Source organism: Pagrus major, chromosome 20, assembly GCF_040436345.1.
Source record: "Pagrus major chromosome 20, Pma_NU_1.0".
Lineage (NCBI taxonomy): Eukaryota > Metazoa > Chordata > Actinopteri > Spariformes > Sparidae > Pagrus > Pagrus major.
The window spans coordinates 18,313,805-18,337,536 of NC_133234.1; the positions used below are offsets into that span (position 1 = coordinate 18,313,805).

At 40.3% G+C, this 23,732-nt stretch overlaps 2 protein-coding genes across 2 annotated transcripts; both read right to left on the reverse strand.

Moving 5' to 3' along the window:
* Positions 1-6,325: 6,325 nt before the first annotated feature.
* sec31b (SEC31 homolog B, COPII coat complex component) lies at positions 6,326-19,442 on the reverse strand. The gene is made up of 25 exons (XM_073489121.1): positions 19,345-19,442; positions 18,378-18,618; positions 17,860-18,055; positions 17,678-17,773; positions 17,048-17,188; positions 15,846-15,988; positions 15,659-15,758; positions 15,413-15,574; positions 14,647-14,799; positions 14,330-14,560; positions 14,161-14,235; positions 13,985-14,077; positions 13,781-13,889; positions 13,509-13,687; positions 13,297-13,423; positions 12,962-13,107; positions 12,446-12,619; positions 11,853-11,999; positions 11,561-11,741; positions 11,072-11,470; positions 10,204-10,262; positions 9,352-9,477; positions 9,134-9,253; positions 8,937-9,008; positions 6,326-7,730 (listed from the first exon to the last, which is right to left on the reverse strand). The coding sequence occupies exons 2-25, from the start codon at positions 18,578-18,580 to the stop codon at positions 7,551-7,553; spliced, it is 3,612 nt and encodes a 1,203-aa protein (XP_073345222.1). The 5' UTR covers positions 18,581-18,618; positions 19,345-19,442; the 3' UTR covers positions 6,326-7,550.
* Positions 19,443-19,689: 247 nt separating this feature from the next.
* ndufb8 (NADH:ubiquinone oxidoreductase subunit B8) lies at positions 19,690-23,230 on the reverse strand. Its single transcript, XM_073489122.1, has 5 exons — positions 23,098-23,230; positions 22,739-22,865; positions 22,472-22,571; positions 21,309-21,464; positions 19,690-19,849 (listed from the first exon to the last, which is right to left on the reverse strand). The coding sequence occupies exons 1-5, from the start codon at positions 23,228-23,230 to the stop codon at positions 19,757-19,759; spliced, it is 609 nt and encodes a 202-aa protein (XP_073345223.1). The 3' UTR covers positions 19,690-19,756.
* Between the last annotated feature and the right edge of the window lie 502 nt (positions 23,231-23,732).

Genomic DNA, 23,732 nt, shown 5'->3' on the forward strand with positions numbered 1-23,732 from the left:
AGTTGTTGCTCTTTCTTTTTTTGAATCCATTGTGTCTGCTTTCTCTGATATAAACCTGGTTAAAACAGCTAACAGCTACTATTTACGCTAGATTGTTATCTTTCCCAATAGAGCTCTTTTTAAAGGTTAACTTAAAGGAGACATGTTCATTTTGGGTGACTACTAGAATGGGTTTACATGATTTAATGCTCAAAAGACACATCAGTTTTCTAATATTCTCCAGTGCTGCAGATCTGTATTCCCCCTCTGTCTGAGACACTCTGTTTTTGCCCCCCTCCCGAATACCCAGTCTCCTCTGATTGGCCAACTCACACATGCCTGAGCCAGCGACACTAACAACAGAAGAACAGCTGTACTAAATCAACTCTTAGATGCTAAACTAGCCAGTAGGCATACATTTTGCGAATGTGTGACAGTTTTGGCTCCGGTTCCTGAAAAGCCCAGTCTGCTTTGATTGGTCAGCTCTCGTACTGTGTTTTCGTATCAGCTCTGCCGGTGTTTTTGCAACTATGGATGTACTTGGGGGGCGTGGCTGAGGGTGGTGACTGTATAGTTGTTACATCACAGCCTTACAGAAGTCCTGACGGCTCATTTGAAGGCACCGTTTATATAACATCTAGACATGCTTTACAATCAAGGAAATCTCACTTTCTTGCCTCTGGGACTGATTGTTGTACTGCGTGTCTGACAAGATCCCTCTTGTTAAACCAGAAACAGCTGCCATCGCTCTCGCCAAAGCCACCAGACTCCATTTGCAGAAACAGTAACTTCATCGTCGTTAAAAAAAAGACACATTTCATTCAAGCGGGACAGACACAAAATAAAACTCATTAAACTGTCAAAATATGTCCAAATAAACTCTAAATTGACTGTGTTAGATGTTACCCTAACCCTATAAATGTGTTTTTTTGTTATTGGATTCTGGTACAAATTTAAACACATTTCTACCTTCTGAACTTTGCTTGCGATTTCAGAGTTTTTAGTTTGGGTCTCTTAATGTGAGCTGTCATGGCCGGGCTGTCGGAAGTGAAACGGATGATCCTGCTGCTCCAGGCTCAGTACAGTCTAATAGCAGCAAATCACCTGCAGGAAGCATTTAATCTTGATTCTGCGGAGAATGAGGCCAAAGGCTGTCAGGGTGTTTTAAATGATGAACAGGGATGGATCCAGGTCTCATCATTACACAGTGTTTGGGAAGGAGCCTGCTCTTTTCCGGCTGAATTTGCCTCCAGGTACAGTGTTGGTAGGATATATCCTGGCTGGATATCTTAATGTCAGTGTTGGAAGACAAACTCAAACAGTTTACTGAAGTAAAAGCAGCAATAAAACAATGTAAAAACTCAACTAAAAGTAACAGTTCTGCAGTTAAAGTAAATATTTATTTGTTTTTGCCAAATTTGCTCAAGTAAATGACCTGATTATTTCTCCAACAGCTGACTTCTGTGTGCGGATGCAGTGAACAACAATGTGCAGTTCTCTGGTAATAATGCAACTGGGACTTGTCTGGGTGTTTGTTTCTGTTCCCTGGTGAGGTTTTGCCTTCTGCACTCTAAAAAACACCGGGTTAGAAATTGTGAGGTGTTCTAACCCGGTGTTATTTTTATATCCCTGTTGGTTTACTGGATCATAACAAGTCTAGTTTTCTACCTGTTGGTTCTGGGTAAAATTAACCCAATCTGTGTTAAACTGGGTCAATTTTAACCCTGCGTTTTTTAGTGTAGGTGGTAAAGGACTCAACACATCCCATCCGCTGCTGACATAAGTGTGCAAGTCAGATATATCCCAGCTAGTTAATACTGCAGTTCTGTGCTACTGCCTGCAGATGAAGGACTCACTCTGAATATGTGTTAAATGGTTTACACAGGACAGAGAGGAATGTAGGAGCAAAGTGCTGACCAGAGACCAGTTTATATTGCATCAGACTTTGTCAGGTCGAGGAGCACAGGGTTTGTGGAGGGCTTCCAAAAATGTCCTTTTTGTTGAGCTAAATGCAGAAACAATAAGCTGATTGTTCAGTTAGTTGATCTTGAAGTCATTTGTAAAGCGGAAAAAGCCTCAAAACATCTCAAAAGTGAGGATTTCCTTGGCTAGAAATCCAAATCAATAATGGAAATGATTGTTAATTACATTGATGGAAGAAGTACTCAGATCCTTTTCTTAGGTAAATGTAACTAAAGGTAAAGGTACTCCCAAAATGCAGAATGGCCTCTTATTCTTTTCTTTATAGTGGATTATTACTTATGTTTTACATGTTAGCAGGGTTTTAATAATGTAGCTGGTTGACTTAAAGGACATTTTAACAATAACATGTCATGTTTTATTGTTTTTTATTATTTTTTATATATAAATTGTCTTTTAACTATGTGGGTAATGAAGTGAAAAGTACATTATTACCCTCTCAAATACAGATAGACAGTAGCTGACATCTGAAATACTACAAGTAAAGTACTGCACCTCAAAACTTTGTAAATGTACTTAGTTGCAATCTGTCACACTGCTCACTTTATGTCAGTTGCGGTCGGTGGTGAAAGAGGTACTCAAACTGAAAGTAGCAATGTCACACATCACAAACTGTACTTAAAGGGTAATTCCACCCACTTCACACATCAAAGTGTGCTTAACGGTCTTGGGTAGAACTACTGCATGTGTGGAAAACAAAGTGTAAAGCCTTTTGTGGCTCCAGAGGAAGCTGCACGTGATCTGATAAACTGCTTCCCCTGATGTAACACAGTGGCTACATTGCATTGTGGGTAATGCAGGCACCAGTCTGGTGTAGCATAGCACACTGCTGGACTCATTATGGACAGTTAAAAAACAAATTATTCGAAACGATACAGCGGAACCAAAGATATCACCTTTTTTTATTCCACGCAGTGTTCTTCCTTTCTGAAACCTGGCGCCTACATTACCCACAATGCAACTTAGCCACTGAGTGACATCACTGGAGGCAATTTATCAGATTGTGCAGTTTCCTCTGGAGCCACAAATGGTTTTGGTACTCCCCAAGACCTGTAAACACACTTTAATGTGTAAAACTGGTGGTTACCCTTTAAGTAAAGGTGCAAGCGTAACAAAATACTTAAAGTACCAAAAGTATTCATGCAAGTATTGATGCAATGATGTGTAAGCATCACTTTGATGCTAATTTAACTACTTTATATGCGGCTGGGAAGCTAAATCTATAATAAACCATAGCTGTTGGATAAATAGTGGCGTAGAAAAGCAGTATTTTGAGATCATCAGACAAAACTCTTTTAACAATTTCGAAATCATGTGTCAAAACCAAAGACCGATGAGATTAAGTGTGCTGAATCGGTTCCCAATTTACATAGAGCTGCTTTTAACATCTGATTTAGATGATTTCACTTCCAGATTTCACTGATTTTATTTCCCTGTTACACAGTCTGCTGTTTATGTTCATATTTGAGATTACCACCGCAACGTCTTACTTTTTTGTGATTATGTTGCATGTAAAGCACTTTGTAACACTTTGTTTAAAGATGCTATATGAGCAAAGTTATATTATGAAGTGCACTTTGCTCCATCCAGCCACACTGCTCACTTTATTTCAGTCCTAGTCAGTGGTGAAACTCAAAGTAAAAGTAGCTGTACCATACTATAGTAAGTCTCAAAAGTAAAAGTAAGTGTCAAAATATACTCAAAATACCAAAAGTAAAAGTATTCACTATGCAGATTGTCACATTTTAGTTAATAACACATGTTCTGATTACAATTGCTGATGCATTCACGTGTTTGCACCACTTTAAAACATTAAGTGAAGTACTTTAATGAAGTGCAGTAGAAACACAAAGTGGAAATACTCATGTGAAGTACAACTTCTTGAGCAAACAGAAGGCGAGAACATGATGAAAGTCTCATGCAGGGTGAGTCCAGCATGACTCAGATCGTGTGATGTGCTTGTATTATATTAACATCACCCCAGACTGTCACTCTCGGAGGTTACTGCAGTTCAAACACCCCCAAAAACATCCACGCCACGCAGCTCACTCAGCGTCTGACTGCGAGCGACCAATCAGCGGCCAGTTCCTGACTTATGATCCTCCTGGACCAATGGCGGCCGGGCGAGGTGAACCACCTGTGCCAGCTTGTAAACTGCCACTTCACTGCTCCGGGACTCGGGCCGACGGTGAATGAAACCAATGAATTATTAAACTTTGGTGTTCAGTGTCCGAGGAAAAAGACGTGCAAACTTTGGTGCGTTCACGTGCAAATAGGGGAAAAGAGTTTCCCAGATGTAGAAAAAAAAAACTGATGAAGGTGCAGGCAGCGGCTCATTGTGCTGAGGCTGCACAGCGCCACTGGAGAGATGAGGCTACATGCATGACGTTGAACACAGAGCCACCTACTGTTCAACACGGAAACTGGAGGCAGAATAAGCATCAGGAGTAAAAAAAGTACTCAATGTTCCCTTTTAAAGCAGGAGTGTGTTTTCTGCGGCATTCACGTGTAGCAGAAATGTAATGTTAAGTTTAAAAGCAGAAAAACGATTCTGTTAAACTTGTTAATCATGTGTTTTATATGTGAAATCTCTAAAATAGCTGTCAAATGAAAAAACACTTGCTTTATATACTCTATGTAAACATTAATATGAAGATAATGACTAATTTCAGGCTGTAATTCCATTTTACACGCGTCAATGTGCCTTTAAACTCACTGGTGTACATGAAGTAATGTAATGAAGCAGAAAAAGTTTAAAATGACCATAAAATGTAAGTACAAGTACTTTAAATTTGTACTTTTTGTAACTGATAAAGATCAAGTATATGGTCTGTGTACTGGCAGACATGTGACTCGTTGTGTCATTTGGTCCAAGTGTCAAGCAAGTGAGTCATTTTTTTTAGAAGGCAGGTCAAATCCCAGTGATACTGGAATCTACTCAAGTACTTTACTTGAGTATAATTTTGAGGTGTACTTTACTTGAGTATTTTCTTTTTCTGCTACTTTATATTTCCCCTCCACTACTTTTGATAACTTTGCAGACTGCATGCTGCATCAGAGCCAAAGTAACACATTACTGATTACCAATAAGATTTTAAAAAACAACCACAAACAAACATTCTGACACTCGGAAATGCAGAATATCAGATGTGATAATCGTCAAGCCATATAGTATACAGTAGGCTAAGTGTAAGTATCTGTGTAATTAACTTTTATATGCACGTTTGACACTTAAGTACATTTAATATCAGATACTTTAAGACCTTTACTCTGGTACTATTCCTATGGGTGACTTTCACCTTTACCAAAGTAATATTTTAACATGATATCTTCATTTTTACTCAAGTATGACTCTTTTGGTAAGTCAAGCCGTAGAGCAGTCTCACCTTCAGTATCTGGTCTTTATAAAGAGAAAAGACAAGGTATTAGTACCTGTTTAATATTATTATGATGATATTATTGGCCGATTCGTCTACCAGGTTCAAAAAGTACGACAGTAAATTAAATTTTCATTATAATTCAATTAATTATAATTAAGTCAAGTCACAAGTCATTAAAACAGTGACTCATCTCGACTCCAGTCTGCATCTCTGCTTCCTGAATTGGCTCTTAATATCTCAAAGAAAAGATCATACAGCCTACAAGACAGAAAGAAAACCCACAAGAAATCCATGAAGTCACATGTAAAATGAAACCATGGGAATTTCTGAAAACACTTTATGAATTCATCATGTGAAATGAACCCAAACCACACGGACCCTTAACATGAAACCTGGGAACCAGTTTCTAAAGAGGCGCCTTTCAAAAAAATCTGTAACCAAAAGCTTTACTAATTAATAATTTAGTAATGCTTTTTAGTTACAAACCAGGTCTCAATGGGCCACATTCAACCCAGAAGCAACAAGTGGCACACCATAAATCTGATATATGACATAATATGTGAATTAGTCTACATACATACAGTGTATATGTCAATGTCTCATTTGCATTTGCTTAAAAATAGTCAAAGCCAAAAGAAAAAAAGGTTTTAAATGGGCTGAAAATGTCTGCTCTTCTGTACTTCCTGGTGCCAAAATGTGAACTAATTGAATTTCTTCTCACTTTCTAAGAAGTCAATTATTTTACATTTACAAATACTAATTAAGTCCATTATGATTAAGGGGTCAAAGGCTGCTTACTTTCCACAAAGTCCACAGCAAAAGTTTGTAGTTTAAGACAGAGCAAATGTCACTTTGTCATCTTATAAAAACCTGACATTTGCCCATTAATAGAGCCATTAGTTACAACCAATATATAACAGGTATATATATATATGTGACAAATTCATGAGTCAATACATTCAAAGAAAATAATCCCAAGTCTCACAACCTTTGAAATGAAATTTTATTTGAAAAAAGATACCGCAATGAGTAAAGTAAGCAACATGGATTGTATAAATATCTGTGCAACCAAAATGAGCACACGGAGGCACTTCACTGCCTTCTGCTGCCGTGATACACCAAACGCTCCAGCTTTACGTCCAGCTACAAAACCTCAGAATATCATGTTTTTCATTTGTCAGTTCATTTTTTTTTTCTCTTTATCATCGTCATTTTGATCTAATCTAAAACAATTACGATTTCTAAAAAAACAACAACAAAGTAATCAGGAGTTACAAAAGGAGAAGATGTAGCCGGGGTGGAAAGATGAGTGTCGGTTCACTCGCAGTTCAACATAAATTAATTTTTTGTCCATGAGCTGCCATGTGAACTCAGCAGTGAGGGAAGGGGTTAACGTGGGGAGACATGCACACTGATGCAAAAAACAAACAAAAGAAGAAGTAAGATTCAGTCATTCACGCAAGCGAACAGGAAGTAACAATATGCAACTAGGGCTAACAGAAAGGAGAATAAACTTTGACAATCGCCGTCTTCATCAGTGCTTTGGCCCAAAACCGCCTCATGGCACCGTTAACTAGACACAATCTGTTACAGCAGGTGAAGAGAACAATCAGTATTTATGTTACAGTCTTTACAAATGATGCTTGTTTTGAAATGATATAAAGAGTTCGTTTCTCTCTCGTACAAACTACACCGACAGTAGATACTAAGCGCAACCCAGACTTTATTATCACCCCTACAGTGGACGAAGGATTTGCAAGTCCCACGTGTTTTGTTTCTGCAGCTGGAGCGCTGCATGCATTCAATCAGTGTTTCCATGTTTATTTTGCTGAACTGAGAGGAAAAATATATGTGTGAGTGTGGACTATGAAGATGCACATACTTCTCCAAACATCGCCTTCATTCAAACTTTGCACCACTTGCTTCGTATTTTACACCGACTGTTGAATTTACACAGAATCACGACTTTCAGGATACATTCATCTTATCGCAAAATTACCACAGCAACATCGACAAAATCTACAAAATTCAACCTCGCTGCCCCGAATCAGCCGACTGCTCCAGGAGGGAGTGATGAAGACCACAATCTGCAATATAATCAGTACTTATTCTCATTATCAAAGCACGTCATCAGGTCAAAAAAAGAGAAATAAATACATATATAACAATATGATAACACTGATGTGTGGGCTCGTGGCGTCCCGCGGTAGGTTACACGGCCAGCTTGTTGGCGATAGTCATGACCACTTTAAGGATGGGCATGAAGGCGGAGATCTCGCTGAAGTTGCTGCTGCTGACCACCTGGGTGTGGACCTCCAGGCCCCGCTGGTAGTTCTGGCTCGCCACGCAGCGGCTGATCTCGTGGAGCCCGTTCAGGATGTTGTGAGAGAGCTACGAGATTGGCGAGGAAGAAATGTTACATGTTACTATGTGCCACCCTTTTACTCCCATATGTTACACATCTCACTTCTTTCTCCATATTTCATTTCAAACTTGTACATCCCATTTCAAAACTATCATAACAGCCTGTATATATTTTCTGGATTTCTTCTCTTTTTTATATATACATTATTATTCTTATTGGAGAAAATCCCATCACAAATTAATTGTGTGCTTGTCTACTAATAAAACAGATTCTGATTTTTGGGATATGAAATGGAGATTAACAAACTAACTTCAGTTTAACCTGAAGTTTCTTCTCACATTTAGGCACTTGATTGTGGCTAACTGGGCTGTTTGTCTTTACTTTCTCCAACTTTTAAAATCTTCTAAAAAGTAATTTTTTTCCATGACTTTGTGAACATACAACGTGATGATCGATCTATCACCCCCTGAAGTGACGAGACAGATTCAGGTCTTTCTCATCTAGTAATCGATGCAGTTACTCGATGATGGTTTAAACAATCGCCTCACTTGTTACATATGTGGCCTTTCATGTGTTCCACCACTTGTTCTCCCTGAAGCTTAATATTATATTTCTGAAGAATTTTATGGTTTCTTCTGACGTTAGCAGAGGCGCTCCTTATGTAACTCTTAAAAAAAAGGCTGCGGGAACGCTGAAATATGTGATTCACTGATTTTGTGCAGCATATTTTATAAGAATGGCGACGAAAGAGTTTTAAAGGCTTGTTTCATCAAAATCACACAAGAAAACATTTTCTCAGTTAGGTCTAATTGACCCTGTCATGCTGATAGGTATGTTTTTAGCTGACTGAGTTTTGAACCATCTGTCTCAGACACTTCTGCCACCCAAAATGGAGGTGGATGTTTGATTGTGATGCTCCAATAAACTCAGCTACAGCAACATGAGTTTGGTTGCTCAGTTTTTTCTAAATTCAAAAGGTCCTTTAAGTTTAAATTCATCACCACATGTGGGCACTGAGCAGAGAAGACTCCAGGTGGTAATAAATACAAGAATTTTAGAAGAAATGTGACATTATTTTCATTGTGATTAAGATAAGAGGTGCATTTTTATATAAACATCCTGCCTAAAGCACTTTGAACTTCACCACAGGGCTAAAAACAGCTTTTACAGTCTATCTAATGTTTTTGCAGCATGATGGTACCCTGTTTGATAATAATTTCATAATTTCTTACCGACTGCTCTCTCAGCTTGTCGTACAGGAATCCCAAACGTTTGGCTGCATCATCAAGCTTCCTTTTTGTTTGCTGAGGAGGAAACATTTGTGGTTACTTTCTATTCAATAAAGGCCAAATTTTTCCCTTTTTATCCCCCACCAGTTAATACAAGCTTTATTACATGCAGCCACACGCACACACACAACAACACTTACTGGGTCTCTTGCTGCTAGCTGGCAGCGCTGCACCAGGCTGTCAAAGGTGGATTTGAGGACCATGTGTTCAGCTGGGATTTCTTTCTGCTCCACCCTCTCTGCTGGCAGCTGCTGGAGGAGCTGAGGGGAAACAAGGAAAACACAAATACAAGGTGTTTACATTTGTTGTGTGCGTTGCTGTTGAGAATTCAGACAACATCCCCTTGTCGCATACCAACCTGCACGCTGGGCTCCTGGGGGGCTCCAGGAGGGACTTGGGCATGGTCGTGGGGCTGAGGGGCCTCCACGGGGAATCCCATTACAGGGGCTGTGATGGGGGCTGGTGGGGTATAGTTGTCAGGGACCTGCGTTCACACAACAGGAAGACACATCCATAACAACACGGTTAGATTCGACATATCATTCAAGGTTGTTTGTTGAATTTTTTTTGCCACTTGAAGATATATTTAGCTAGTTGCCAACTTCTGCTTTTTGGTGTTGAACAGGCGGAGGGTTTGTTTGCTGACAACATCCGCCCTCTGCTGCTGGAAATTAAGTTAATGAGAAGCGAACCTTAATTCTCTGAGGGTTTGTCACTAAGCACAACACCTTACATATTAGATGTAGTATTCTTGTTTTTCATACAATATTTATCAGTGGAGCTTGAAAAATGTATGATACACTAAATTATTGAACTGAGCTCTTAATGGGCAGTACTTTTACACACATGTATACCACATATCTTAGAGCAGTGAATCCCAAGTAGTCAAAGTCGAAACCCAAGGGTACTTCTGCAGTTACCAGAGGGTAAGTGGAAAGATTGAGTATTTCAAGCCGTTTTAAATGATTAAGAAAATCCACATAGTTGTGTTTAGGAGACAAATTAAAACACATAGAAAAACGAACTGTTTTTTGGCTGATCATTTATATGATTATTTCCATGAATACTAGTCAGCATGTAAAAAAAAAATCCTGGTATAGTACAGTTTGATTTGACCTGAGGTACATTTGCAAGCACATTATTTTAATTTAGCACAGACTGGACAAAATTTCTAGACCTAAAATTTTGATAGCGATAAAAACAGGAGTACCTTCTTCTTCCTGGGTCCACCTCGCACTGCTGGTGGGTCATTCCAGCCTTCCTGGGGTCCTAAATTCAGAAGAAGAAAGAGAAGGAATTAGCAAGAAACTAACATCATTTGTATTCCTGTAGTAACACTCAAGCAGACAAAGATTGTCTTAACGAGACAATCTCTTGAAGCAAAGGTTAGTCTATGTGGCAAAAATAAAGTGGAAACATGTCATCAAGCCATAAATCACAGCAGTTTCAGCAGATGTGGCAAAATCTTCAGGCAGCATCCTCATCATCACTCAACAGCAAAAATACACCAGTGCTGGATGATTAAAAGCATCTCATAGCTGTTTTGAGCTCAAACATGTAAAATGTTTTATTTAAATCTTAATTTGCTCCATCAATGTGGGAAGCGTACGTTCTATTTAAAAGGGGCGGACATTTTATAATCCTTAATAAAAAGCCTGCAAACCATGGTTTTGTCAACATACAAACAAACAAATCAGCTCTCTACATTTACCTAAAGCATATAGCAGCACAGGCAAACACCACCAAAAACACACTGAGTGACCAGAACAATATAGAAACTCTCATATAAGGGATGTTTTACTGCATTTAATTATATTGTACAGATGTTTTCGGGTCACTTGAGTGTGTGTTTCAATGCATATCCAACCCTAACATCTGTCACCTTCGAGGTCACACTGGGAATTCAGCCAGGGAAAGTATCCTGCAAGTCAAATGAGGTGGACAGCTGAAGAGTACTCAGTAACCATTAGCAACAGATTCCAGCTAACATGGAGATCTGTCATTATCGACGAACACTTAAAAAATGTGTGAAAAAGCAAAAAACGTGATGACTTTTTGACCACAAAGTGACCATTTACCTGTGGGAGGAGGAGCAACAGCAGGGGCCGGGAACGGCTTCACAGCAGGAGCACCGGGGCCTCCCTGCGGATACCCTGCCCCAATAGGAGCATAGGGACCAGATGCCATGGGGGGTGCAGGACCCTGGCTGTGGAAGCCCCCTGGGTACATGGGAACCGGGGCTCCGGGTTGGGAGCTGGGTGGCATGGGGCCTGAGGGTAAAGAGGTAGACGGCATGAAGCTTGTCGGCGGCACCCCGGGGCTGGGCATAGGGGGCATCCCTCCAGGGGTCGAAGACGAAGGCTGTAGAGGAGGTCCTGATAAGTTAGCAGCTGACATAGAAGGACCTGGAGGAGGGAAGGCTGAGGGTCCGCCAAGGGGCATCGGCTGAGGCTGGAATGGCTGATGAGGAAGGAAACCTGGGAAAGGAAATGGGGCATTGAATCGACCATCGACCATCTAATTACATCAGCCTGAAATTAGCAGCATACAAATAATCTACGTCAAACCTGGAGCCGGAGCAGGATGTTGGGGGTAGGAAGGCCTCATGGCAGGGCGGGTCGCGCTGGGCGGCAGACCATGAGAAGAAGGTGGAAGACCAGGCCTGATGTTGGTGGGAGCAGGTTGTGGAGTAAAAACCGATGGCAAAGGAGGCTGCTGCTGGGCAGGAGCGGAAGGCTGGTATTGACTCTAAGGTTTGAAAAAAAAAACCATAACATTGTGTTTATCAGAAGAGCTCAAACATCCATAACACCACAGGAAGATAATCTCACTAAATAAATAAATGAAATAGATTTATACCATGACTTGTGCTTTTGGTGCAGCAGCAGCAGGAGCGGGCTTGGCTGTGGACGCGTTGGCTCTGTTGAAGGAGTTTGGAGGCTGCTGTCCGACAGAAGCCTCTCCCTGAGCATGGAACAGCCTGTCTCTCAGCATCGTGATCCCAGGCTGCGTGGACACAAATGCAAACACAACAAAGTTAGTTATTATGGATGCAGCAATTAACTAGTTTCACTAAGCACCAGTAATTTTGAAATGATTTTGTTACAGTGAAGCTTTTTTCCCACTGAATGGGAGCATTCCTGAACACGAGGAGGTTGTTCAAGAAGACTAGAATCAAATCTGTAAAACTTTCTGAGAAAATGTCGCTGCTAAAGGTCCAACACCTTGATTTACTTTATTTTTTAATTATTAATGTGAACTGTGAACAATAAAACCTCTTAATTCAAAATGCTCATGTGATTTCATACAGCCATAGCGTTGTGAAATGAAATCACAAAATTATAATGGCGAAAGCTCAGACTATAATTGTATTCTGAGTATTCATTGCAGTCCAAATGGAGCAAACCTATTCATTTTGGGTTTTGTAGTTAGGTTACAGATGTGCTTCTTACTTGGTCTGTGTTTTCAGGCAGGTAGGTCATGGCAGTGGCCAGACTGCCCTCTGCAGCCAGTATGCCGGCGTAACAGGTCAGCTTCTCTGCCAGGATGGGGCTCTGGACCGCCACCTCGCTGTTGCGGAAGCGTTCGATTGACTTACGCAGCATCATTACTTTTTCCACCAGATCCTGAAAAAGAAAACATGTTGTGACTGCTATGCTCTTGCCTTTGGGCTACAACAGCAAATTGCATGTACAGCCCATAGAATTGTGTGCAAGTGAAAGTTATCCTCAAACTGTTACACCGGTTCTGCACGTCAGTACAAGCAACCATTCCTACCTCATCACATAAGACACATGAATCACTAATAAAAAAAACCCTGTTTTTCTCCAACTCTACTTCTTCTCTACTTTTTAATTTTCAGAATAATAAAAATAAGACTCCACACATATTTCACACTTGATTTTACGCTCCCAATTAATATGCTTGGTGCAACAGTTTGCAAAGACCAAACCTGACAAAGTTTATACCTCTAGACCGAGAGGGGTGGAGCTTTCTCTCTGCGAAGCCCAGCACTCTACAAGCTTCTCAATGTTCCCGGAGCAGATGTAACACAGACAGGCCTGCAGGCAGCGCTTCTCTGTCTTCTCATGCTCCAACCGGCCTCCCAGGGTATCTACCAACAACAATTACATAATGTGATGATCTTAAAGACAAAAGGAAAGCTAGAACTATACCAGGGGGTTTGCGTATCGACAGAAAGGTTATACAGCAAGTTAAACAAGTACTGAAATGGTACAGTTCTCCTAGAAGCAAGGCAAGTCACAGCATGATCGTCATGCAGCTACGCTTGAGAGAGACCTACCGCACAGACGGGCAAACTCTTCAGGGTGAGCATAGGTCAGCAGAGCAGCAAGAGCCTCCTTCCAATTGTCCAACTCGCAGCTTTGCACTATGTCCCTCCAGTTCTGGGTCACCACTGAGGATATGAGCTACAGTCGGGGACAAATTAAATTATTTTAACATGCTGCTTAAATCATTTCCCCATGAAAAACAAGGACTCAAACAGACTCCTACCATTGAAATGCTGTTCTTTTGCTTGCTCAGGTATTTTTGCTGGGTCTTCTTGAGCAGCTCTTCTCCTCCGCTGATAGACAGCAGGATGGCTTCAGCATAACGACCGTCATTCAGACACAGATCCACAGCTCCCTCAAAGTTACCCACTAGCAGCGCCTGGCTTATCAAACCATCGGTATCTTCAAAGGAAGGACACAAACTGTGGTTACGGACAAGATAACTAAACAGAGATAACATGTGTTTTAATCACATAATTAATTAAGGGATTTTACCACATGACACAGGGATCTGGAAGTTGGAGTTTTCCTGCGGAGTGTGACTAAAGAAGTCTGCTGGTGAAACAGAACCTGAGGTTCTAGCATCAGTTGCTTCTTCAGTCCTCTGGAAAAACAGCAAAAAGATAGTTCACACTAAGCATGGCCTGCAAAAACTTGATATGCAAAAAAGATTTAAGAATACATTTTTTGTGTGCAGACCTCAGTGGAGAGTCGCTGCATCTTCTCTGCCAGATCTTTGGCATCGACTCCGTGTCCGTTGTGCTGAAAACTCTTCCCCAGACATTTTGAAATCTGGGCAAACAAAATATTTCATCAGCTAAGACAGGATATGAGTCACAGGTACTTATATGTGACAGATACCAACTTGCAGCTACCTTTTTCTCCAAGTCATCTTTGCTGAAACCCAAAAGCCTAAGGAATTTAATACGAGCTTCATCCTCAAAGTTCACCTATAGACAGAGAAAGAGAATTAGCTAAAAATAAAACAACACCACACTGACAGAAGACTTGATGTTGTGTTTAAACATGGATGTGAGACCCCACCAGAAGGAACTTCCATATGTCCTGCTCAGCGTCTGACTTGGCGTTCTGAATCTTGGCCTGGCAGTAGTTGTTGAAGGAGCCCGACTGCAGCGCCGCCTGCAGCTCCCTGGAGCGCTGGAGGAACTCTGTCTCTGTGGAAACCTGGCTCACAAAGACTTGTCTGGGGACAGGCTGAGGGCTCTGCACTGGAGCCAGCTTGGGATTCTCAAAGGTTATCAGCTTTCCACCAAACTGGGGAAAAAAACACAACAACAAATGAGTCATAAAGGAAATGATTCACTTTTTCCATTAACATGCCTATAGAATATTTCACTTACAGCAAAGGAGGCCCCCACCGGCCTGCGCACCCACTTCGGAGGCTTCTTCAGAGGAGGGACTATGGTGTCCTGCAATGTAGACTGAGGAACTTGCAGGGGTGGCAGCACCTGCCCTGTACCGAAGGGGTCCATGTTATCAAACGAGGAGGAGATCTGTTAAATAGAAATGTTAAATGTTAAAACAACGAAACTCTTTTGAGGAGAGCTCAAACAATTAGTCAATTTATCAACAGAAAATTTATCTGCAACCATCTTGATAATTGATTAAGCAAAAATGTAAAATTTTTACTGGTTCTAGCTTCTCAAATGTAAATATGTTAAGGTTTTTCTTAGTCTTACATTATATTTAACTGGTTAACTTTGAGTTTTGGACCATTATGCAGTCAAAGAAAGAAATTAAAATATGTTGATTTGGGCTTTGTGACACTGTGAGGGACATTTAAGCTATTTTTCACATTTTACAGACCAAGCGATAAATCACTAAATTGAGAAAATAATTAAAAAAAAATTAAAAAAAAAAAAAAAATGATGAAAACAATCACTAATTGTAGCTGTACTTCAGACAATTATCTCTAAATTTCCAGGCAGCCAAATAGCTATCTTTCAAATTCAGAGTTATATACTGCACATTTGTCAATGACAGTTGCTCATTACTTGATGTCGATCCATTCACACCAGCACCATCTTGTGGACAAACGATGCAGCTCAGCACTCAGCCTTTGGGATTAAACGAATCGCATAGGAACAGCTTCCATAGGACAGTTACCTTATCGGCTGTGCTTTGCTGCTGAGCCTTCAAGCTCCCTCCCATCACAGAGTAGACGGTGATTCTCCCATCAAATGAGGCGGCTGAGAGCAGGGCTGGATTCCTGGGGCACCACTGGACATCAAAGCACCACTGGTTCGTTGTTGGAAGCTCGTAGATTACCTAAAATGAAGGATTGCATTAGATCATTCTAATGAGGCGAGGTTATTCAGGGATAACAGAGAAGCAGACAGTATTGTCACATACCTCTGAAGTGTTTGGATTCCAGCAGAGGATCCTGTTGTCTTTAGCACTACTCAGCAGGAGCTCAGGGTCAGCCTGGCTCCAGGAGATGGACAGAATTCCCCTGAAAGAAAACACCAACAGATGGGAACATACAGTATATTCTGCAAAAAAAAATCCAAGCACGACACTCAAACTGTCAAAGCCTCACCTTGTGTGGTTCTCAAGTACTTTAAGGGGTGATGTGGCAAAACGGAGGTCCCACATCTGGATGACTGGCAGTCGGTCATCCTCGGAGGCCAACACCAACTGAGTGGCCACCTCAGGGTGCCAGAGCATTCCTGAGCAGTGCATCTGAAAATACACAACAGATGAGACTTTCTACAGGGTGCAACATTTTTCAACTTGCTGTTAAATTATTATTAGAGAGGCTTTAAAAAGTTCGTCAACATTGATGTTGCCCGTTAAGATTCGAATCATCATTCAAAAAGCTCCCCAGACGAATCTTATTTTGTCAGTTTTTCTGCTGCGTCATTGTTCAAAGAGCAACCCAGGATAACAGCTTGGCAGGCTTTCAACTTCCACAAGCTGAGTCCTGCTTCATAATCTAACCTAAATACAAAACTTAAGGTAATGGATATATAGGGATGATAGAAACTAAGAGTGGCGTGACGTTTTTCTCTTCAGATGCCCTCAGCTCTGGTGTTAAATGCTAGTGAAGTTGCCTGAACTGCAAGCTGTAACCATCAAAGGTGACCTGAAATTTGGCTGACAGGGATATCAGGAGGCAGGAAAGAGAGACGCTGCATGGTGTGTCAAGATATTGTTACTGAACTCTCTTTTAATTTCAATCACTGTGCGGAAATGTGGTGTTTGAAGTCAGATGTCTGAAAGATGAAAGCTGTTACAGGGGTTGAGTGTTGGACGGCTGCTCTGCAGGTGCACTGGACTGTACTGGAACTGGACGGCAGAATTATAGTCGAGTATTTATCAAAACAAATTAAGTATAAATGAGAGAAACAGGTGCAGCCCTATGCCAAAATTCTATTGGCAAGATTCACAATTATTGCACCTTTTTGATAATTTGATTTTTACGTGTTTGTCTAGTAATTTAATGGCAAGCCAAAAAACAGGAGTTAGAGGGTATGCCAATCATCCTGTTTGATACAGAGCCATTGTTTTGCTGTAATTTGACTGGCTGACGAACAAACTCTCATATGATTGCAGCTCAGTGGACAACTTGTCAGAACAGAAAAAGCCTTTGAATAACTGCTAAGCAAATGTTCATTAATCTGAAAATATTGCTGAAGTGTGGTGGACGAGCCTTATTGATTGATTCGTGAAACACAGAAGTGCAGTGCTTTGGAAGACGGTAACTTTAGACTTGCTGTGTTTTGTATTGAAGCCACTTACCCTGTTGCTGTGGTCACTGATCTTGATGATGGGCTCGTTCTTTCTCAGGTCCCACACAACTGCTTTCCCACTGGGGTTGGCAGAGGCCAGGATGTGCTGAACCTGCCTGTTCCAGGACACGACACTGATGTCTTCAGCAGGCTGAAAGAAGAGACAAAGGCTGTTACTGTTAAAACAAACCTTACTGTGTGTCTGAGACAAACAGATCACTGATATTCAGATGTTAATACTACAAAGGCTGTGCCGTGCAAACATTGTTGCTACCCATTTAAATGACCTTTAAGAGAAAGCTGCTGATAGAGATACAGGATCAATATATGCAGTAAAGTTCAATTGTTTTTATAAAGAAGAAAATGAAATGTCCATGTAACAAGGCATCAATAACTACAATCTAAAGGTAAGGAGGAAACCATAAACAAAACTTTCTTGTGGCTTTCAGTCTTAATTCACTGACATGAAACTAGAAACGAGCAGAAAGAAGGAGAAAGCTGCCTGTTGGGGATTGTGGTTTCTATTTTGGGTTCAGACTCAAACAGTAAATGGGGCAGGATCAAAACAAGAAATCGGCTAATCCCTCATAACAGATGTGTGAAATCCATTAAAGCTACCATCTCTCATTCAGACACCCACCTGTGTCTTTGCTCCTGGAGTCATCGGACTGCTGAAGTTGTTCAGATCCCAGATATATATCTCTGAATCATTTGCTCCTGATGCAAGGAGATTACTCTGAGGAAAATTTGACAAAGATTAACAAGAAAAGCCTTTTGTTTGAACTTTCTGTAAGGACAATAGATTTTAATTCAGACATTTACCTGAAAAGGGTTGAAATCGAGTGCTCGAATAGGTCCGGTGTGTTTGTCAGACTCTCCCACTATGGCATCAGCTCCGGCGCTCATTATGACCTCTGGGTTATATACAGTCAATGTGCCATTTTCACTCCCACCAACCAGTCTCCCTCCAGTACCATCTGCTCCCATTCCAAAATTCACCCATACGATACTGTGCAACCTATGGAAGAAGAAAAGTATAGAGAATAATTAGCATAGCCTCTTTTCTACGATGCAAACTTTAAACAAGTTTGACAAAATGCAGATTTAAGTGCGTGAAGTGTTGTGATGATACCCAACAGAAATATTCTGTGTATCGGGATGAGGAATTAATCCTGATTACAACGAGAATATTGGAGGTTTCTCATGTTTACAGGCCCTATTTCTGTGGTATTTGGCAATACTGAGACAATCGCTAACCATCCTGTACAAAAATACAGCAGTAATAAATCAGAGGAAAAAGCCAAGTCACTTCCACTTCCATCTTTTATTCTATAAATTACCTGTTTGTTGTGGGTAATGACCCTTTGAGCTGCATTTCCAGTGAGGGGTCAGAAAAATCCACCTCAAATATCTCCAGGGCAGCTGTGGTGTTGAAGGAGGCATCAAGCTGTTGTGCTGATGTTCCTAAGGCCAGGTGGATGGGATGGTGTCCGGCAGGACTCCACGCCTGGTGGGCAGTCCTCTGGATCTCCTTCAGCCTCATTTTTTTCTCTGCTAATTCCAAGTCCTGGACAGACGAACCTACTCCACGAAATCAGAGACAATAACCATCTTTATATAGCAATGGTTGTGGATTAACAATTATTGTTGAGTGAGTTAGTGTGATGCACAAATCTGTGAACACAAATCAAATATTCCTACTATCAAACTTGGCTCCAACAGGGTGACACCCTTACTGACATTATGCATCCGACTATTTCCTGAAACTGCTAGCTAACTGTTCGAGCACACATCCAGCTTCCACCCGTGTTACAAAATGTTATGTTGTACTAACTTTACGGGTTATATACATCGTAGTGATTTTAATGTAGTTGCCGGTTATGTTGTTTACATAAAATTGTCCCCAAGCCACTTACAACTAAATTTAACGCAGGCTAACCTGATATGCAGTTAGCTAACGTTAGCATTTCGCAATAACGTCTCCAAAGATGTTTCACAGACTTACTGTTAGCTATGTATAGTTAATATGACATTGTATACAGAATATCCGACTGCAGTCATTACTTAATTAACACTGGAATGGTATTAAAGGGGCAGATAATCTCTCATGCATGCCAATACATAGGTGAGATGTCATATCAACGCTTCATCTAGCCGATAGCCGTTCCAGTACATAACCGGAGCCGCTAGCAAACAAGCTAACAGCCACCACCCATGTCACCATATTTCAACACAAATGAGAAGCACTGCATATCAGACACTTTCAAGACAGACAGAAAACATAATATGGGTTTAAAAGCAACTCACGTCAACTGTCTATATCACAGCCTGACCGTCCGCACAAACTGGAGCGCTACTTATCAGCCAAGCTAGCAGCTTAGCCGCAGGCAGACTCCGACCAAAGTGCTTTGCCGTGTTGTCACTACGCTACGGTAGCCGACAAGGACATTTCTCATCAGGTAGTGTCCTGAGGTAACCCCGCGCTCCTCGTTGACCCAAAAATATTTGTCTACTGTATAACTTGCATTCATAACGATGAATCCAATAATATTCATATGTCTCTTGTCACTTGTTGGTCAAAATGCTAATCTTTAATCTGTATGTGGCGAGTTGAAATTCTTTCTATACAAAAAACAAGAACACAACAAGGAATGTAATTGTTAACATCTTTATTCTTGACAGAAATATATATACACAGGTAGAATGAGTTTTAAGTCATTTAGATTTCATAGTTTTTGACTTCTTCTGGTTGTTTTTCCGGATCTCCTCCTTTCTCCAGGTACAGGTTGTTGTAGGGATACTGTTTAGGTGCCTGGAAGAGAGAAAATGCTTTATTGAAAATGTATATATTAACAAATAAAAAAGGGACACAAGAAGTGACAATAAAACACGAATATGTTTTCATTGAACTACTTTACGTTAAAACAGTCTTGATCACAACATTGCAACTGCATGATTAAGAGTACAAGTGTTGTCGAAAATACCAATATATGAATACATAGTGATTCTGGATATTTCAAACAGTTTCAGTACTCATTTTCTGCGGTGTCAATACAGCAGTGCCAGCTGCGCTTTCTCACACTTCCACATTATTTTTACAGGCCTAATCTAAAGAGAACAACCAAAAGTGTGATATTTACTGTTTACTACAGTCTGTCTAATGTGAGAGAAAAGTCGTATCTTGTTATATTAATAAGAATCTAAAATTGGGTCAATTTTTCCAAGCGGCATTGAAAATGGAAACATTCTGATAGTATTCAAGGTATTGAATCAAACTCGAAAGTCCAGTATCAGTGAAATGCAGTGGTTAGAAAATTGAGGATGTATTAAAGAGTAGAGACAGTAAACAGGGTATTTAATTTCAGTTCATGTAAAAGAGTCAAGGTTACCAGTTGGAAATAATTCTACTGTACATTATGTCTACTGGCTTCTCTCTTTGGGAATCAATATCTTATCTTGCCATCTTTAACAGTTGTTCTGGGTGTCTCAGTTTACAAGTTAGCCAGATAACTTTAAAATGTTACATGCAAATATGTTCTGAAAGTCTGAATACCAATTTATTCAAATAATTTGGCATTCAAATTTTGTTTGTTTGTTACTCAAATGAGTATCCAGCATAGAGGGGAATTTGTAATCCTCACGTCTAGTAAACTTTTCAATGCTATATCCAATGTCAAATATGTTTTGTATAACGGGTTGGGCAGTCAGCCCAAACTGACAGGAAATACAACATAACTTTGCACTGTTATCCTTTATTTTATTTTTTTTATTATCCTAACATGCATAATGTAATTACACAAGTCTCTGTGCGCCTTTAAAATGTAACCACTATTGTATATACTTTACAGTTCATCATGAATTTAGTAACAGTTACGTCCTACAGTATATGTCAAGTTAAGTCAAACTAAAAAGGCAATTTCAGCAACTTTTACTCTGACTAGTTGGTAAGGAATAACTCTGAATTTAAAATGTTAATAAACCCGTATGCACAGAGGGAATAAAGCACAGATTAAGATCAAGAAAAGGAGAAAAACATTATCTAAAGTTTTTCATTTTATTTTTAGTTTTTTTTGCTGTATTTGTTATTTGACACTGTTGGAAGTGGGTGAAAACCATATTAAGAAAAGAAAGTTCTTTACTGATAAGCCACAGCAGTGAGCCAAGGTAAGGCATCATCTCCCTTTTAAAACTATGCATTAACTGATCAGGTCATTTCACATCAAAATAGTATGTTTTACCAAAAATAAATCCAAGCATTGGTCTGTACTTACAACAGGTTGGTAAGATTTGAATTCCTCCCCAATGTAGAACATAAACAGCATGAACCCGATGAAACCAAACAACTGTTTGCACATTGTGCCCCAGGCAACAGGGCTGGGAGATGTATCCACACGGTTCCTGATGTACATGTCAAAATTCCAGTGCATCTACAAACAGACATAACAATCAGTGATTAACAATCAGTCTCAAACTGTAACAACAATTAATGTTGTCTTTAAAGTGAACTGGTGATTGTACAGAGACACTGCCCTAAGCAGAGAAAGAAGTGCCACTGAGCAATCAAGCTGATCTAAATATCCAAAAGAAAGAGTGTTTATGCAGAGGATGATGGAATATGTTTTATGTTATTATCACTAGAAATGCCAATATCTAAAACTAAAATGTTGCTTTCCAAAAAAAACAAAAAAACGTAACAAGATATATACTGAGTAGGACTTTGTTTCCACATTGTTGTAAACATATTTGGTATTTCTCGGGACTATTTAATAAAAGCACTTTGTTGCACTGATAATACACAGATGGCAGCTTCACTCATGACTCAGTTCCTACAGGGCTCTCACGTGTTCATGCAAGGGTCAAGTACAGCTATTGATTTGTCGGTGAGTGAAAATGTCGAAATGAGCAATACTAAAATAAGCTCATGTCGAAAATCACATTGCATGTTGCAAAACTGGTGTAACCAAACCCCTGTACTGTAATTTTCTGGTACCTATCGCCTTACATATACACCAATACTGACATATACATGACATGCTCATATCAGCAAATATCAGCTTGGCCTAAGGTTGTAAAAACGATTGATACTTTTCCGAGACCATGCGCTTGAAAAGATACAGTAGCCACATTTGTAAAACAAAACGTGAAAAAAAGACAGATCCAAAATCAGATTTTCCACCTAAGGCTGCACAGATACCATACAAATGTTCAGTGAGTGTACCAGCATTGTGTGCAGGTTATTAATATTATAAAAACAAAGAAAGTACTATTCTATTATGTGTGCCTAGAACCTTTATTACTTTTTGCAGTGGTATCAAGAGGAGAAAATGTCAGTATTTTAACATCCTTAGCCTAGCCAATATATAACTAAATGTGTACACCTGATCACAAAAATAGATATTTCCAGCTACAGGAAATAAAGTGTTTAGTATCTTACCGGCTCTCCCCAGTTCCTCCTCAGGTCAGGGTGGTCCCACTTGTACCAGGGGTCCCTCTCATGCTGAGATCTGTCTGCTAGTTTCGGATAATCACCAAAGCTACAAACACACAACGATGAGATACAGCTATTAATCACTCGTGTGCAGACTTTGTTACTGGTGGTTCACATAACAATGCATGACTTGAACAGGACTTCAATATCCGCAGAGAGAAAATGATAGTTAAAACGACCATGAACGACAGGCTTATGTAAAATGAAGCTCACCCCTCGCCTTTGTCGGGATATGGTTCATAGTCCTCAACCCTCAAGTTGTACTTCTTCGCAGCAGCTGCCATCTCCTCGGGGGTCTTCGGGACTGGTCCAAGTACAGTATCCTTTGACGAACCAGAGGCTGAAACACCAACAATTGCACATGTGAATAAAACAAGTCTAAACTATAAAGCTCACAGGCGAACAGTGTTATTATGTCCGCCTTCACCCTCATTCAGAATAGCCGTCGCTAGCGTAAGCTAGCGTTAGCATGTCAAGGTTACGTCCATTCGAGGCTTTTAACTTTAAATTCTCCAATGCATTTTAAGAGCAATTCATCAAACAGTATGACTAAAATCTACGACACTACTGACCTGCTCTAAATCCCGACAAAAGGGCTGAAATGCCAGAACCTTTCCCTTTAGAAAGGGCTTGGGCCCACCGTCGGAAGCCAACACCAGCCATGTTTACTGGCCGCTGCTGTCTGACAGACGGAGAAGTACGCATGCGCACGTTTGGAAGTATGGGTCGGCGTAAGGATCAACTCAAATCCATACAAAACATTTACTGCAAAGAGTTTTTTTAAATGGCTATGAAACAGTCTTAATTTAACACGACTGCCTTTATATGACCTACACAAGCAAATGAGACCATCAGTGAGAAGATTGGCTATTTCTATGTAGTTATTATGGTTATTCTAATGATTTATCTGGGTCAATAGTCGTAAAATTAGTGTGCTGAGTGTGCCGAGGATGATTTTTAGGGTCGCACAGGAAGCATGCAGCACTATAAGTTTATATTGTTTCATCATCATCCTATTAAAGTTTTTAATCGCACATACCCACAAATAGATTCATTACCTCATCGCCAACATCTGTGTTTAAAAAGAAGTATTCAAAATACAGTGCTTTTCTCTTTCACCCACTTTCAAAACAAATATAAGCACTAGCCATATCAGGATCTTTATCCACAAGGCATTGCTGCTGGTGCCGCTTTTGTCCGCAGGGGC